We start from the raw sequence: 16,099 nt of genomic DNA on the forward strand, positions 1-16,099 counted from the left end.
CTATGGATTGACTTTCTATCTCCGCGCATTGCACTTTTTCAGTTGGCGTTGTGATGATTGCGCTATTACATTGCTGTGCTGTGCAGCTGCTGTTCTATCGTTATTCTTGATATCTTTTATTCTTTTGATCAGTTGGAAGGATCGGCTTACATACACATAAAGCACAGTCACTGTCGTGCATTGGCATAGTGTTGAACTGACGAACGTTGGCAAGCCTTTCTACTCGTGGTCGCCTGGTCCGCATCATGCTGCAGTGTTTGCTCAGGTCCCACTCTGGCTTTTCACACATATTCCGCTGTCACCGATGGTCTACCACATCCACATCCAGTCGCTTACCGTACGGATCGGTTAGCATCTCCCGTCGCTGCACTCGCACCCTCGAAACCCCCATCCCAGGCCGTTTTATCCACTGTGCAAAGCGAAATGAAGGACGCAACGACGTTTCAAAGGGACCGACTGCAGCAGGTAGAGACCGACGGACGGGTAGCATGTGTCAGATACTCGCGTCAATCCTTTTCGTAACTGTGTTCCCTTGTCTCGAACGTGGCAGATATTGGCGAATACAAAAGTCAAGTCCGTCAATTGAAACGAGAAGTGACTGAAGGTATAGTTGCCCGGCATGTGGCTTGTTGGGTCATCATCATAATAATGGTGCGGTATGCTATATCTTGTCACTCCCCAGTGAAATCGAAAATAAATCGAAAGAAGACTCTACAAGGTTCACAAAAGGTGGTAGGCCTTGCTATGATGAGGTGAGTGATTTGCAGATCTTGTCAGCCGTTTGATGTGAAATCCGAATATTGAAAACGCGCATTTGTTAGCAACATTGCCTTATTCTCTGGCAAGTTGTACGCAGCCATACAGTCGGGATCGGCGTCAATGTTTTCAGAGTGAGTGGTGACGTGCATCAGCCCTAGATCGCACCATAAACTGTAATATTTGCATATGTGTTCAGAGCATTACATTCCCTTGCAGATGGTGAGTACAAGATCTGATGAAGTTGCCAATGTCTGAATGTCTTCTAAGTTCTTCTTGTATTGGTGCACAGCTTTGAACGAGAGGTGAGGACCACATCGTACATGGGTGAATTTCACGAGATCTTATGATTTTATATAACCCTAGCCTGCTTATGTGGGGTAGGGAATCCTCTTGGATCCTCGATAATGGCTTTGAGTAACTCCTTTGTCCTCGCATATCACAGGAATATGGCGATCGTTACGAGAACCAGGTATGGGTGAATGTTACTTGTAATGTAAAATTGGATACATTATGCTTAGTATCGGAACAGATCCTCAACATCCATACGGCTTCACTGCTGAGCGCTACGCATGGGCGCTTGTGAGCGGCGTCGGTCTGTGCCCCCTCGTTTGCAAATGCGCGGATGAGTGATATCTTACACGATTTGGAACGGCAGGCGTCTTCTTTTTAGGTGGAGGGGTGTCCATTTATCATGGCATAAGCGGCCTCATGGCAGCTCACCACGCCCTTGGGGATGTTACCTCCTCTTGGATCGTCCTGGGCGCGTCGCTTTTGTTTGAAGGAGGTATGCATCTAAAGTGAAGTAATGAGGGTTACAGATGAGTTTATCTTTCCCGATAGGCACAATGACTTATGCCTGGCGACATATATCAAAGAGCGCAGAAGCAGCAGGTGTCAGCGTTCTGGAGTATTTGCGACGAGGGGCAGATCCAACCGCCGTACAGGTGTTTATGGAGGTATAAATGTCATATTGCACCAGCCATTCCGTGCTTCTGTATTCAAAAATATCCCTTTCTGTAGGATTGCGCGGCGGTTGCAGGAGTGGTTGTGGCGGGATCCTGCTTAACGCTATCAAAACTGTTGAACCTTCCTGTGATTGATTCGATCGGATCGATTACCATCGGGATATTACTGAGTTGCGTTGCAACATTTTTGATAAGAAGAAATATAGCCGGACTTGTAGAGACCAGCATGCCGGCACACCGGCAAGCAGAGATCGTTCGCGAGTTGGAGAGTGATCCCGTCGTCAGGTGAGCTACGTTCATTAGACATCGATAACATACATCCGAGATTTTGATTCGATGCCCGGCAGCTCCGTACAAGACATAAAATCAACTGCCCTCGGTCCCGAATGGGCGCGCTTCAAGGGTAAATATTTGTCCGTCGAGGTGCATTCTATTGCGGAACGCGATGTCATTGACTGGCTGTGCAGCCGAAATCCTCTTCAATGGAGAAGAGGTGACTCGCAGATACATCACTCGGAATCCAGAGCTATTTGCCATGGAATATGAACAACTCAAGAAGCTGAAAACAAGAGAGGAAGTGGAAGTTTGGCTTGAGAGACAGGGAGGTAGAGTCGTATCCACGTTGGGGAGCGAAGTAGACAGGCTAGAGTTCAACATAATGGTGAGTTGCATCCCAAAATTAGTTTGGCATGATTCCAATGTTTAACCATATTTTAAAGACCAAGAGACCGGAAGTGAAGCATATCGATTTAGAAATGTAAGACGGACTGGGGTAGTCGCGACACCTCTTTTAATTCAGAACTGACTTTCATGACATTGTTACAGTTTGTAGTCAAATTGCTTAAATGCAAAAGGGCGATACAGTGGTATGGATATCATCCGAAGGCCAAGGACCCGACCACGCGATCAGCCACGCGCAAACTGCGGTCTGAATTCAATCATTTTGGCATTTGTACATATTTTTGTGTAATAGATGCATGGACGTAATGCACATCGAGTTGTGATTATTTGGTTGATGCTTGCTAGAATTTTGTACACATGACCCTATCCGGGATCTCTGTCGGTGTGTGGCGATGATGGACGTCTGTCTGAGTAATGTCGACCGCCATCTTTATATGGTCCTCTCTGCTCATATGGTCCTCGCCCGAACCGAGGATGCATGCCAGGTTCCATAGGAAAATAAGGTCTACAGATAGCGATGTGACCGGGATATGTTTAGATATTTCAGGCGCACGAATGTAACTGAATCAGGCCTTCTCACCTATCGCCCCGCATGCCGCTTCGGCCGCTGGGCCTACCAGGCATCGGACCTCTTGGTCCGAATGGATCATATCCCGCTCCTGGCATGACGTCAGGAGGCATAAACGGTGGGGGCATATGTCCGTACGGATCCTGTAATACCACATAAATCAGTTTCCGGTAGTTCCACCCTCAACGCGCATACGCACCGGTCCCCCAAACATTCCCATAGGTGGCGGCCCTGCAATATATTAGGTAAGGGCCACGATCACGTCCCGCCACACCAGACATTGGACCAAACTCTCTTACCATTGAAATCTGGAGCGCCATATCCGTTCCCATGATACCGCATGTCACGTATGCCATCTGGCACTGGTCTATGATGGTGGCGAAGCTCAGGTTGATGATTACTGATGGAACGTCATATTTGATATACCTATCCAATCCTGGTTCAATTGGTGTGATTTCAATCACTTCCTCGTCCTCCCTCATCCGCTTTCCTGCATGGATATTCAGCTAGGCAGCCCGCATCGGACATTAAAAGCAAACTCAGAACGCGGACCTGGTCGCAACTCTTGGCCGGGTCGATGCACTCCCGGGTGGTACGGTGGCATGAACGCTTGCATGTCGGCGGTGTACTCAACTGTGTTCTGTTGTCTTGCGGCTGATCCCTGCTGTCGACGGGACGACGAGGTTAGAAGGCTCAAAAGACTGTCAAAAGACATATGCCGCGCCTCACCTGCGTTTGGTCTTCCCTGGTACCCTTCTGTTTTGCACAATAGGCTTTCCACGTTTGTTCATTGAATCCGTAATTGAAATAGTCGGTAATATCTGCACCTGGCTTTCTCCAGGGCTTATCCTCAAACGCATCGATGTCCACATCAAATATATCCTGGCCCTCGAATTGGCCAACAGCATCAATATCAACAACTGCTTTGACAACAACTGGAGGTGGGGCTGGTGGTGCGACGGTGCCGTCTACGCAACAAGTGAAAACAAATAAGGGTTATTTGCCCCCAAGGGTGAGGACATTCACACCGTACCTTGTCGGGGTATTGGCAGACCAACGACCCTTACGGCGGATCGTGTAATAGGACTTGGCCTATGGCGTTTTATCAGCACAGTCATTTCTCGTACAGCTCAAAAAAAATCCAGACAGCTTACTTTTCTACGGTTGTGCCATTCACCTGGTTTACTTGCGCCGGTGGAGCTGGCACTGTACTGGCCGGTGTGCTGGAGCTGGGAGCCGCGGTATCGAGGACGATTTCTATATCCTATCCCAAGACTGGGCTTTAATGCCAACATATCATAAAATGCTTAGAGACGATATGAGATACATCGTCGCTATCGTCATCCTCGTATTCGTCTTCTTCCCCCACTGCTGTCAACTGTTATGTTACTTGCTCCGCATAAACCGCTGCACGCAAAGAAGCACATACCATTCCGAACCCTCGTCTCTGCGCTTGAGTTCGCACCGATATCATATACTTCGTCATCCTCTGGGGGCTCATAAGGAACGTCGTCTTCTTCTTCACTGACTGGCTCAACCAAGCTCTGCTGGGGTTGCTCTAGAAGACGGGAAAGCATTCAAATTGACTCCACAGGAGCAGTTACGTGACGCTCAGGACTAACTCTGCACATCAGCTGTGGCCGACTCTCCGAATAGAAATTCATCTAGTTCGTCCATGTCGAGGCGGTTATCCGAGATCAAAGAAACCCAAGTTGTCAGTGAATTCATCTTCTTGTCCACGTGACACATTATGACCTCTTATTCAAAATTGAAGTTATTCAAGGTCTATTGCTTTGAGTTTATGCCATGTAAATCATCACTATAATATACAATCACCAAGACGCAGTCAATCGTCTTAACAGATTTGTTCACAGGCTATCAAACCACTATCAACTATATGCTTATGACGACGTAGTATCCCGGAGAGGGCGATGGAGAGGCTCGACTGCTTGCGGCCACCAATCTGGGGCAAAAGGTCGCACCTTCAAGCCAGTTTCAGAGACCAAACTCGCTGGAGCGTCTCCATGTTCGCTTGGCTTATTACCCTCAATGTTCATGGTCACATTCTCCAAACGCATCAGAGCCAATCCAACATTATATATCCCCGAGCAAACCTTCCCTACCCCACCTGCAGCGCGCCTCCTAGCAGGTCGTACTGGCTCTGGTCCCCCATTGATTGTGATATCTGTGTTGGGAAGAGGAAGAGGGTTGGAAAAGCTTCTTTCAACATGGATAGATGAAGGCGGGCTACAGAAAATCTGCATTAGTATGACTATCGCATATACAGTAGCCAAGTCAAATCAAAGACTAACTTGTCACTATCCTGGTAAAACTGTACCGGTACAATGCGTTTACGTGTTACACCGGTATGGTACGTCCGTATTGTCAGCTCTTGACCCAAATAACAACCTTTGCGGAAGTCCACTAAAATGACGACACACCGACTCGTATGAGCGTCGCGCTAGAGAAGTGGGTCATACCGAGTTTACCTCCAGACAGAAGATCTAAATTTGATTCTAGGGGAAGTGATACACCAGAAAAGAAGTCATCTGCGCCTTCGGGTATCCCATATAGTATACGTCTGACGGTGTATTCATCGAGCGATGTCTCAGTAAAACTAGACGGTAATGGCACTGCTATGTATGTTAGTTCTAATAGATACTCCTCGAGGAACGCGGTAGATACTCACTCAGTCCATCTCCCTCTACCACAACCCTCAACCCGAGCTCTGGATGACGCGGGTCCTTGCAACCCATATCACAGAATCTCTCTTTGGGCAACACGCTCCCAATGGGCATATGCTTCCCTGCCGCGCCACTAACTGTTGGGACGTAATTTCCCCAAAGAAGTGACGCCGTGGGGCCCCAAACCTGATACGCACGGTATCTCGCGCTTTCGTCAGATATCGAGAGCTTTGCACGTAGCTTGTACCGCTTGAGGTGCGCCAGCATGGCCGAAGTGTGACGAGCGTCATGCTCAATGATATAGCATGGATGAGGGAAACTATCGCCCTTATTTTTGGGGTAAATGAAGGCGTCATATAAGATCCTACCCTATATAACTAGTGTAAGTGGACGCCAACCTGCTCCTGTTAGTTTCAACTAGACTTACCTGTGCTGACAAAAAAGCGCAAAAAATACCGTCGCCCCCTCTTTCCACCTTTGATATTTGGTTTGTTACCAAACCTTGCAAAAACTTTGCTGCATCTGGACCATCTAACTGGAGAAACCCACGGTTGCTCAAGCATGCAAACTGGTCAGCGCTGTTGGAATTACGAAGATAATCCCGATAAGAGGATGTAGACAGCGTGCAAACTGCATGCTTTTGCCTTGGAAGTGTGAGTTTAGGGCTTCGGGACACGAGCAACAATGGAATGACTGTCAAACATGAGAATGAGATATTGCTGGTTGGCAAAATTGCGGTTTCAATGCTCACCACGACTCTGGCGTTCCCGAAGACAACGGGAGAAACTTGACGTGATCATGTTACAGGCTGTTGACTTCACAAGTCCAACTGTCGAGAATGTGTCAGCACGCTGTGCCATGACTGTTGCCAAGGTCGGTTGCTATGCGTGCTACCATCATCGCTCACGGACGCGCAGCTCTTTGCTCGCTGAATCTGTTAACGTTCGCGTATTAGTTGAAAGCCTGACGTTCATTATGGTGCGTTGTCGGTATCCTTTAAGAAATATGCAAGTCAGAGCATCCTTATGCATATCGTACTTTTAACCGGATAGGCCAGTGCGTCGGACCGACTAGTTGGAAGTTTCCTCATTCTCTTTAGTCTTTCAGTCTTCTTGTATTATACGCTTTGGACTCTTGTGCTGGTACGCTAGTCCAGGCCTGCAATCTCCAGAATATTTATAACGTTCCTCACCGTTATCCCATAGCCGTTTGTAGATACGACACACCCCCTCCACTCGTATTTTCCCGCCCCAGAATGGGCAATCCGTGTACCAGTAATTCTGTTAATAAGTGGGGTCTCCATGATTGTTGCCTTCATATCACTAGTTATGATTAGGAGCGGAAAGAGGAAGAAGAGCAGCTGATACAGCCATTATGACAGGGTTTTGCTAAACCCAATACGCTGACAGCCTGGCGACCTGTGAGGGTGGAGGGCTGAGGGAAGAGCGCGAAGTACGACGGTTAATGGCCTGGAATTTGGACGGGTTTATCGTGTTATGCTGATGATTATATATGAGAACCAGAAAAGAAGGAGTTGAGCAGTGTTGAGGGTGGTTCGCATTGACAGGACGGTTACCGTCAAATATACCATTATTGGGGATGATTCTTTGAATATAGTTTGCTCATTGTGCGTACCACGCCGCGATTGCTACGCCATGCATCTTTCACTGCTTTCTGCAGCTGAGTAACGGATCTGTGAACAGGTAACATTCACTATGGTGTCATGTGAATCATGTGTTAGAGTTAGGGTTAGGATGAGCGTGCCCTCGGAACCACGACTAATGTTCACCATTTCTCCATCATTCAGTAAGATAGAAAGTCAAGACATTCCTCTAGGTGCATTCACAGTTACAGCACCGCCCAATTTCACTAAGTTACTTGTTCCGATCTGATTAACTGGTCGCTATCGAATGGGCGTCGAGGGACAAAGATACTACGCCAAAATTGCTTCTAGTCACATCAGTGAATGATCTTCTCTGAGAGGTTGCAGATTGCCCAGGTATCAGCGTCAGGATGCCCATATGCACATCCCACACCGGAAGCCTTGCCGAACAGGATCCTACGCGCTGTTGCTTAACCTGTATCTTTTTCTCTGGGCGTACGGATAAACTGAGGAAGAGGATGAGATGACAACACGGCAAGCTTTCCACGGCGGCATCCGAGAGCGCGACAACCAGCGGTTTTGGCACCCTATTCCCACCTCTTCATTGTGTTTACCAAACTGACGGGCTCAAAAGGCCCGTTCTGCTCAGCTAACGTTGAAAAAATCTAAGTATTGAGGTACAAACTTTGCACATCGCCGTAACCTTTAACAGCAAACACAACACACATATCAGGACAACCAGCACAACGGCCCAGCCCGCTATTTACAAGGCCCCCCACCAGCTTGCAATAAGTAAGGCCTTTCGTTTCCGCCGTCCATAAATGATAAAAAGAAAGAAAAGCGGCATTTCTGGCCGCCATCGCCGCAGTAGAATGCTCCGAAAGAAAAGTCCTCTAGTGAGCCCCAGATCCTCAGGATAGCTTCATTTATCTAGCAGGCACACATTCCTGAAGACTCTGCATTTTCATCTCCATGCACTTGAACAGCGCCGGGTCGTGGCCCTTGCTGTTTTTGCCACAGAGACGGTGTTTCAGAAATCTGGACAGGTGGTATAGACGTCAGTAAGGGCTTTACTCGTGATACTTAATCATCTAGCACTCTCACCTTCCTTACAACTTCCACAAAAGCATCCATGACGCCAGTCTTTGTCTTTGCGCTGGTCTCGATAAACAGAGTGCCCATCTTCCGGGCAAATGCTTCCCCTTCCTTCCGCGAAACTTCTCGCACCCCGGAAGTGTCCTTATCGCATTTATTTCCCACAATCATTTTGATCACATCCCGACTGGATGAGTATGTGTCTAACTCTGTAAACCACAGTTGCAGGTGTTCGAATGTTTGCCGATTTGAAACGTCATAGACTAAATCGTAATCAGTGACATTTCCGCATAATTGTCAACTAAGTCAGTCGTCTTTCTTACCAAGAATCACACCTTGCGCTCCACGATAGTAACTGGATGTGAGAGTGCGGAAGCGTTCCTGACCAGCCGTATCCTGCAGAGGATGGTACGTTGGCGCGTCTCGTACTCCAATCTTGCTACAACACGTTGCCTTACCCAAATGGCCAACTTGAATCTCTTGTCGTCCACATCAACGATTTTCACTTTGAAGTCCACTCCTAAGATACGTGCGGCAGATAAATAAGTACAGACCTTCATCAAGTGTCATGTAGGTTTCGCAAGTTCTCTACTAGAATCCAAATCTTGACCATACTGAACCCTTGCGGCAAACCACACAATCCTACCTATTGTAGCAGATGTCTGGTCAGGTTGCAACCACGTATCGTCCGTGAACCTCAATAACAGGGATGATTTTCCCGTCCCAGAGTCCCCTATGAGAAGGAGCTTGAAAGTTGCAGAAACCTCACGATCGGGAGGACTTGACGCAATAGACATTATGTTTCAAAGGTGGTTCCAGTAAAATCTGCAACTCAGTGCTGCGGGATATGAGAGAAATAGCCAAAGACTTTGAATATACGGTGGGGAAAGCAGAATAGACTTGGATGAGGCTCGAATGGAACTAACCAGGAGAATAATAGGGATGGAATTTACTCTCTGTACGTTATATCAAAAAACACCGAGACAAGCAGCGTAAAAGCGCCAATAACTAAAATAAAAAAAAAACAAAGAAAATAGCAGAATCCAATGAGGCCGCCGCTGTTGATTTTCAAGTCGAAAAAGAGGTGGAAATGCGGCAATGGCACCAACGGAGTTTTCGATAGCGGACAGCGAGGGGTGAGCGACGGCACGTCATCTCGTGGTAGGATCATGTGACAACGATCGTTTCGGACAGGTTTTCGGACAGCAATGCACTCGTTTGGCCAAACGGTTGGCAATCTCCTTGCGAGATGGCGTCGGATACACCCAGCAAGCGCACGACGGAGAGCTTGAGCAGCTCATTGTTCGAGCTAAAGTTTGATTCAGGAGCGTCAGCGGGACCGTTTGGAAAGGGTTCAACAACATCTCAGACGGAGAGTCCTAATTTCCTGTCCCCGTTTCGTCAAACTCATGCGGATCGCCTATCGGAACGTTTATTCCCTTCGTTTGATAACGCACACTCGTCTTTGCTGGGAAGCGGAACTGTGTTTACGAGCAACCATGGGGCATCAACAGACTTTGGATTAGGTGGGATGGTGGGATTGAACGAGTTTCGAAACGACTCGGTTGTGCCTGCTGCAGAAGAACCACAATACACCTTTCCCACGTCGGCAACCAACGACGATGTATTTGGACTCGGTGATTTTCGGAATGTCTTTGTGACAGACGAGGATCTGGTGCGGTTTACATGCCTTTCTTTACGCCAGACTGTACCAGCTCATCGTGTTGGACTAGGAAAGAGCTCGAGAGAAGCTCCCTGAAGAAGATATCAAAACGCCAGAGCAGTCTATTCGGGAAATGGTGGCGCAACTGCAAGTGTGGGAAGCCAGCCGGCCAGACGTAGAGGAAGATGCTACGGAGGAATCAAAATTTGAATCCGCGTCCATCTGCTTTAACTTTGTAAGCTGCGGTTGACACCTCCTCTCGCGTCTGTATCTGTTGAATATCTTTGCATCATTGTTTAGATTGAACTGGGTTTCGGGAAAGTCATTGTGTCGTCGGATGGTCTCTACTGGCTGGGCGATCTGCTGATACCTGATCTGATGAGATCCGACGGTCACCCAGACAGTACATCTGTCCCGGTGCATCGAGAACGCCACTGCCTATCCTGGAAATACGATATCTTGTCTGATGTGCGATATAAATCTGTACCGGAAGACAAAGCATTGGTCAATTTCACTGTTTCAGATGAGCATTTCATACAATTTTCGTTTGTCAATGGTGAGTCCGGATACCAGATTATTATGTCATGTCTCCTGCTCTACTGACTACACCAAGTGCAGAGATAGTAGCGCAACAATGCACGCAGCGAATTGCGGAGCAGCAACGTCATACAGGGCCAACAGAGATACCCGATCGTGTAGAAAACGTTACAGAAAGTGAAATATCTCCGGCGACCACATCGCTGGTGCCACAAACTCCTGCTCCCCGACGAGTTTGGTAAGCAAGCACTCTGAAAACTCCTGTTCATCCCTTTCACAGAGTTCCATCTTACCGCCTATTTTGTTCTAGGCGTAACGCAGTGGGCATAGAAAGAGAGCTACACTCTCTAAGATCGTCAACGCCAATAATCGTTGGTACCCGAATGAGTGCGAACCCCGCATTAGTTAGCCTTAATAAGGAATACAGGTACCATCTAGCGGTGCTGCACGTACTACACTCTTTGTTTACATCTAAGTGCAACAACGATTCTTCGCAGTCAGCGGCGCGCCACAGCCCTGGAGGAACGTGATCGCATGGTAAAGAAGGCGGAAGACGAATATCAACAAAAATTGTTGCAGCTGGAGGAAGAGTTTGAACAACGACAAGCTGAGTTGGAGGTGACAGCCCACAGAGTTTTGCGGCTACGCCAGATTTACATGTTAACCGAATTTACCAGCAGCTGTCAATGATTGAAAGCGACAAGGAACATGATGCAGGTTGGCTTAAATTGTATTCTGTTAAACCAAGCAGCAGACACTGAGAGTTTGGACGTCCTTGTAGCGCCACGGGAATGTCATCTTTGCTTTGATGAACCAGAATCACGAGGTACGGGGCTTGAATTAGTCAGGCCGAGATTTTCAGTAAGCACTGATGTCTAGTTGCCCGCAGTTATTGAACCATGCGGTCACCGCATTTGCCATCCGTGCGCGACCAAACTACAAGAAACGACATCGCGATGTCCTTGGGACCGTGCCACTTACACAGATATTACTATGCTACAATCCGATGAGAACAGAAGGGTGCATGTAGTGATATGAACAGCCCCGCATCGGGACAATTATGCATCTGCGCTACAGATAGCTCGGGTTTTGTACCTACGGAATCTAATGTATATATGTTGCTATTGCTATCTACATACCAGACTGACTGCTTAACGCAGAGGCGTGCCAGCCGCATGCAAATATTCATTGAGCTTGTTGAACACTGTTGGGCTTACAACCCCTTGAAGCTAAATCAGAAGACGGCGTCAGTGAAATGAGAATTGCCCATGCTTAACAACAATAGAACTCACTTTTGGATGCGTTTGGATTACTGTCGCAACAGACTTTGCCAGGTAGCTTTTCGCGTCTGTGATGCCCGTCACATAGTCTTTCTTTTTCTCCCCCACAACAGTCAACTTTGAGAATGACGCCTGGTATCCAGCTTCCTCAATATCGAAAGTATACAGCTCCTCTTCCTCTGTGACAGTGCCGATTTCTGCCACAGGGGTCTCGCATAGCTGAATCAATGCGTCAAGCAATGGTTGCCTGTCGAAAGCATTATAATTGAGCCATGCATTACAACACCATATATAGACACCCTGACACTTACCAGGTTGGCAGATACGGATCTGAGAGCATTATTTGACTCTGTCCCAGGAGATTCGCCATTCCAATTGTGGAGATCTTTCGTTCACTTGGACTCAACATGGAGCCCAATTCGGGTATCAGCACATTCTGTAAGAGGTTGTTGAAGAGAGGGCTGATGACGAAGGATGGGTCAAATTTGTTTTGAACAAAAACTGAAACCACAGCCACTTACGCTTGCTGAATGCTATCAATGCTCCCAATAACGACGTCAATAGTAAAATTCTCTCTTTTCAAAACGAAGAGGAGTGAAATGAAGTTTAGAAAGCCCCTCGTGTACTTTGATGTCTTTCCTTGCATCAACCGCGTCAGCAGCAGAACGAAAATGTTCTTCATGTACGGCGTTAGAGTGTGTCTAAATCATTAGTCATGGTTAGCGAGCGACACACGAAAAAAAATCAGCAAGCCAAGCAACAAACTCACATGGGGATGTGCTCGAATACCGCAGACAACAATTCAAACCCGTGATGGTCGTTCACTCTCGAGCCAATAAGTTTATGTGACACGCCCAGGACTTGTTCAAGTAGCTTCTGTTCAACAAGGAACTCGGGTCCTTTGGCAAGGTACGATCGGAGCAGTCTCAGCAGAGCAGGGATACTTCCTGCATAAGGTACAAGTATGTCAAAAGCGGTGCCCAGTGAAGGTCTTGGAGTAATGCACCACTCACCATGAGATTCCCAAAGCGACGGCATAAGCAGAGGCTGTGCCATACTGCGGTAAGCCTCTGGGATTCCTCCTTCGGTATGAAAATCCAACATTTGAGAGAGAATTTGGAATACATATGGCATGAATTCTGTCAAATAAAGTTAGAATCAGTCAAGATATTCTTGACAGCAAGTTTCACACTTGCCGTCACTTGTAACTCACCTTCGATCGCTTGCGAGATGATTGCCTGAAAGGGAGGGAACAAAAGGCGCTCGAATTCTGCAACCAATGCGGGTTTGCGAGCACAAATAAATCTGCGCAAAAATTTCAACATCTGCTTTAATGTGCGTCCAAAGATATACGACAGACCTTATGATGGCTGCTAGTGCTTCAAACACGTAGTGATTGAACTTGGGATTGCTTGGATTTCTGCTTATCACTTCAATCACTCGGGTTATCCGTCCAACAACCTCCACAGCTACAGGTTCAAGCTCATGTTTGGCTACGATGACAATACGCATGGCGGCTGATAAGCAACAAAGATGAAATTAACATTAAAGAATAACACAGAGAACAATAGATCAGCGCATACTTTTCATCAGATAGTCATTCTCGGCAAGTTTTTCTGGGCTTGTGGCGTTTTTCTCGATAAGATCGAACAGATGCTTTAATATAGGGTGCGCTACAGATGCGATGTCGCTTTCATGGAATCTGTGCAGTTCAACATGTAACTTCTTCACCAATGTATAACTGGCGCACAACGCAACTTACAAGAAAGCGCCATTTGGCATCTTGGTAGCAAGAATTCGCTCAATGCAAACCGCTGCGTAGGTGTATACAACGTAGTTTGTTGATGTCAAGTGGTTTAGTAAGTAGGGAAAGACAGCGGATAATTGATCCTTTGTCAGCTGTACATTAAAAAGTGTTAGCAAGATTTATTGCATCTGTGGAATATGCCGTTATGGATCCCACCTGACTTCTGAAAACCATGAGAAACTTGATAGCATCCACTTTGATGATGGGATGAGCTGCGCCGTCCGCTGAACTTTGAAGTTCCGGTAGAATGTGTGTGGTGAATAATGGCAAAACCTCCATGAACTCGTTAACTCTGGTTACACCGGTCTGGCAAGAAATTCACTTAGCAAAGTTGACCCAAGCCACAATCATGAAACATTTCTTCCCTACCTGGACCGTCGAGGAGCGCGCCGATAGGGATGTTATAAGGAAAAGAGCCGTGTCCTTAGCTTTCCAATTGGCGGCTCGATCACTCTCGTAGCTCTGTACGAATTAGGATTGGTATGCGGTCTAGAGACGAACTGGCCATGGGTATAACACGAACCTGTAAGTATGCCGTCACATACTGGGAAAATATCGTAGTAACTTCCTGGGCAAAGTGCTCAAGTAAACCGCGGACAAGGTCAGAAGCAGCTCGTCGGCGAGTGTTCGTGTCTGGATTGGGTGATCATTAATCATGATTCAATACCCGGTAAGGCCGGGATGGCGAACCTGATCCCTCTAAATCACGCCGAATAAATTCGATCGGGTCGTCTTCGAAAAGTTCCTCATCTGACGCTATGAAGAGGATACGGATTCAGATGTAAACACAAATAACAAAGCAAGATTCATTCGTCCGTACCTCTTAAAGCCATGTTTGGCAGGACCACTCTCTCGCAAATTCCTCGCAACGTATCCGGATTTTGGAAAATATCGCGATGCCGTGCGGGATGTACTACGGACGTCAAAAAACCAATGGCTTTGCTAACAAGCTACCACGACAAAGGTAACTTTAGACCATAAGATCGTTTGGGCCGCTAACAAGGCTATCTGCACTGTACCAAATCATATTTGGGTTCCAGGCCGGTCGTCGTCAAGAGATTCCACACAGTTTCAACGAAAGCAGGGAGGTGTGTAAACTCTTCTTCGTATTTCTTGGCATACAAATCGAGATTCTCACAGATCGCTGCCTTTAATTTTTCGAGCGGACCGGCTTCATCCTCGTCCTGTCATTTGCAAGCCATAAGGCACATCATCCCTTTCCAATTAGACGGGCAACAATTAACTTACGGTGGTCTCCAACAGCGGATTCTTGTAGGTAAGGTACTTCTGAAACAACGCCATAAATTGCGCTTGGTTATCTTCGAAAAATTCTGGTATGTCTTGGAAATTCAGATCGTAAAAGATTTTGGTAAGGAGGAGGAGCACTTGGAATAATGGTTGCAGTGCCGCAGCATTATTTGTGTTGGAGTCCACAGCTTGATCAACAACCTATATATACCATCGTAAGTCACAATGCTAGCATACCGATGCGGATGACATTGGGTCTTACCTGAAAGAATTGCAAATACGGAACGGAGAATTGCTCCAGGACAAACTTAATCTCCAGGAACAGTTCATCAGTTCTAGTCATCGCACGGTATCTACAACAATATGTTCAGAAGAATTCGTCTTCAGATACTCGGAGACGTGCATGCCCACCTCTTGAAGATTGAGTGTGCCGTTTGTAAAATGCCTAGGTTCGCAACGTGATCGTTGGGGTTCAGCTTACTAAGTAGATCCTACAACATAACTCTTAGATGAGGTCTGAGAAACGAATCAAATATTTCGCAAAACGCACTGGAATGAGCTTCTCCCATTGCGCCGGAAAGTCATTATCCGCAATGATTGACACGGCTTCTCCAAGTTGCACTTGGAGGGTGCTGGGTACCGCCATCATTAAGCCCACAATGTGCTCTTTGATTGCGATCCGGTCTGCTGGTGATATCTTGTCTGGTTCACCTTCATCCTGTTTGGGCATTTGAGAAGATTGTCATAATGACAGTGTTCTCACGTTTGCACTTTTTTTACCTGTCGCCAATGCCGTTTTATAAAGTTCTTGAAATAGATAACTCCAGCAAAGCGGACTGTAGCATCGGTTGCGGGGTCATGTACTAGTTTCAACAGAAGAACGGGAAAATTTGGCTGTATCTCGACTGAAGTCAAGGACTGTTCCGCTAACATCCAAAAGTTTGCTGTCAGCTGGGAAGCATGTCGTGCGATGTGATGGACAAGATCCACCTACCACTCTTCCGCGTTGCAGGGTTTAACGTTTGTCCCAAGTAGTGTGTTAGGGCCGCAAAGTTTTCTGGGTTAGCCTCCATAACTTGTGCGCTTCAACGAAAACCAAATTTTCGAAAGGCCGCCAAGATCGTAAACGGAAAACTGCCAGCTGGCTTCGCTGTTCGACAGGCTGGACATCATTGAGGCCACGTGACTATAAAGGTTAGGTAAGGGGTC

General features: G+C 47.1%; 6 protein-coding genes across 6 annotated transcripts; 2 read left to right on the top strand and 4 right to left on the bottom strand.

Moving 5' to 3' along the window:
• Positions 1–225: 225 nt before the first annotated feature.
• Positions 226–2,721, top strand: SPPG_07435 (cation diffusion facilitator family transporter). The gene is made up of 16 exons (XM_016755600.1): positions 226–465; positions 551–604; positions 683–752; positions 822–890; positions 956–978; positions 1,049–1,061; positions 1,123–1,136; positions 1,202–1,228; positions 1,289–1,351; positions 1,415–1,543; positions 1,600–1,715; positions 1,780–2,009; positions 2,072–2,127; positions 2,192–2,385; positions 2,444–2,481; positions 2,550–2,721. The coding sequence occupies exons 1-16, from the start codon at positions 246–248 to the stop codon at positions 2,554–2,556; spliced, it is 1,323 nt and encodes a 440-aa protein (XP_016605077.1). The 5' UTR covers positions 226–245; the 3' UTR covers positions 2,557–2,721.
• On the bottom strand, positions 2,618–4,653 carry SPPG_07436 (cleavage polyadenylation factor subunit FIP1). Its single transcript, XM_016755601.1, has 12 exons — positions 4,596–4,653; positions 4,403–4,531; positions 4,301–4,341; positions 4,128–4,237; positions 4,007–4,065; positions 3,703–3,941; positions 3,526–3,637; positions 3,400–3,463; positions 3,273–3,340; positions 3,173–3,204; positions 2,986–3,116; positions 2,618–2,910 (listed from the first exon to the last, which is right to left on the bottom strand). The coding sequence occupies exons 1-12, from the start codon at positions 4,648–4,650 to the stop codon at positions 2,769–2,771; spliced, it is 1,182 nt and encodes a 393-aa protein (XP_016605078.1). The 5' UTR covers positions 4,651–4,653; the 3' UTR covers positions 2,618–2,768.
• An 88-nt stretch (positions 4,654–4,741) lies between these two features.
• On the bottom strand, positions 4,742–6,475 carry SPPG_07437 (folate-binding protein YgfZ). The gene is made up of 6 exons (XM_016755602.1): positions 6,409–6,475; positions 6,085–6,350; positions 5,663–6,026; positions 5,463–5,606; positions 5,286–5,397; positions 4,742–5,220 (listed from the first exon to the last, which is right to left on the bottom strand). The coding sequence occupies exons 1-6, from the start codon at positions 6,455–6,457 to the stop codon at positions 4,875–4,877; spliced, it is 1,281 nt and encodes a 426-aa protein (XP_016605079.1). The 5' UTR covers positions 6,458–6,475; the 3' UTR covers positions 4,742–4,874.
• A 1,198-nt stretch (positions 6,476–7,673) lies between these two features.
• Positions 7,674–9,476, bottom strand: SPPG_07438 (small GTP-binding protein domain). The gene is made up of 6 exons (XM_016755603.1): positions 9,282–9,476; positions 9,002–9,193; positions 8,814–8,875; positions 8,679–8,751; positions 8,365–8,618; positions 7,674–8,298 (listed from the first exon to the last, which is right to left on the bottom strand). Exons 2-6 carry the CDS (start codon positions 9,150–9,152, stop codon positions 8,191–8,193), a joined length of 648 nt encoding a protein of 215 aa, XP_016605080.1. The 5' UTR covers positions 9,153–9,193; positions 9,282–9,476; the 3' UTR covers positions 7,674–8,190.
• Positions 9,477–9,604: 128 nt separating this feature from the next.
• SPPG_07439 (uncharacterized protein) lies at positions 9,605–11,316 on the top strand (the record flags this gene model as incomplete). Its single annotated transcript, XM_016755604.1, has 7 exons — positions 9,605–10,030; positions 10,089–10,253; positions 10,319–10,574; positions 10,637–10,793; positions 10,866–10,982; positions 11,053–11,173; positions 11,233–11,316. 7 exons carry the CDS (start codon positions 9,605–9,607, stop codon positions 11,314–11,316), a joined length of 1,326 nt encoding a protein of 441 aa, XP_016605081.1.
• Positions 11,317–11,508: 192 nt separating this feature from the next.
• SPPG_07440 (importin-alpha export receptor) lies at positions 11,509–16,025 on the bottom strand. Its single transcript, XM_016755605.1, has 22 exons — positions 15,885–16,025; positions 15,671–15,816; positions 15,441–15,608; positions 15,302–15,381; positions 15,153–15,243; positions 14,891–15,091; positions 14,662–14,826; positions 14,463–14,592; positions 14,333–14,398; positions 14,166–14,275; positions 14,012–14,104; positions 13,799–13,948; positions 13,598–13,734; positions 13,419–13,537; positions 13,196–13,352; positions 13,049–13,140; positions 12,849–12,974; positions 12,605–12,782; positions 12,357–12,536; positions 12,147–12,296; positions 11,848–12,082; positions 11,509–11,784 (listed from the first exon to the last, which is right to left on the bottom strand). Exons 1-22 carry the CDS (start codon positions 15,961–15,963, stop codon positions 11,707–11,709), a joined length of 2,931 nt encoding a protein of 976 aa, XP_016605082.1. The 5' UTR covers positions 15,964–16,025; the 3' UTR covers positions 11,509–11,706.
• Positions 16,026–16,099: the final 74 nt, after the last annotated feature.

This window comes from Spizellomyces punctatus (genome assembly GCF_000182565.1).
Source record: "Spizellomyces punctatus DAOM BR117 chromosome Unknown supercont1.16, whole genome shotgun sequence".
Classification (NCBI taxonomy): domain Eukaryota; kingdom Fungi; phylum Chytridiomycota; class Chytridiomycetes; order Spizellomycetales; family Spizellomycetaceae; genus Spizellomyces; species Spizellomyces punctatus.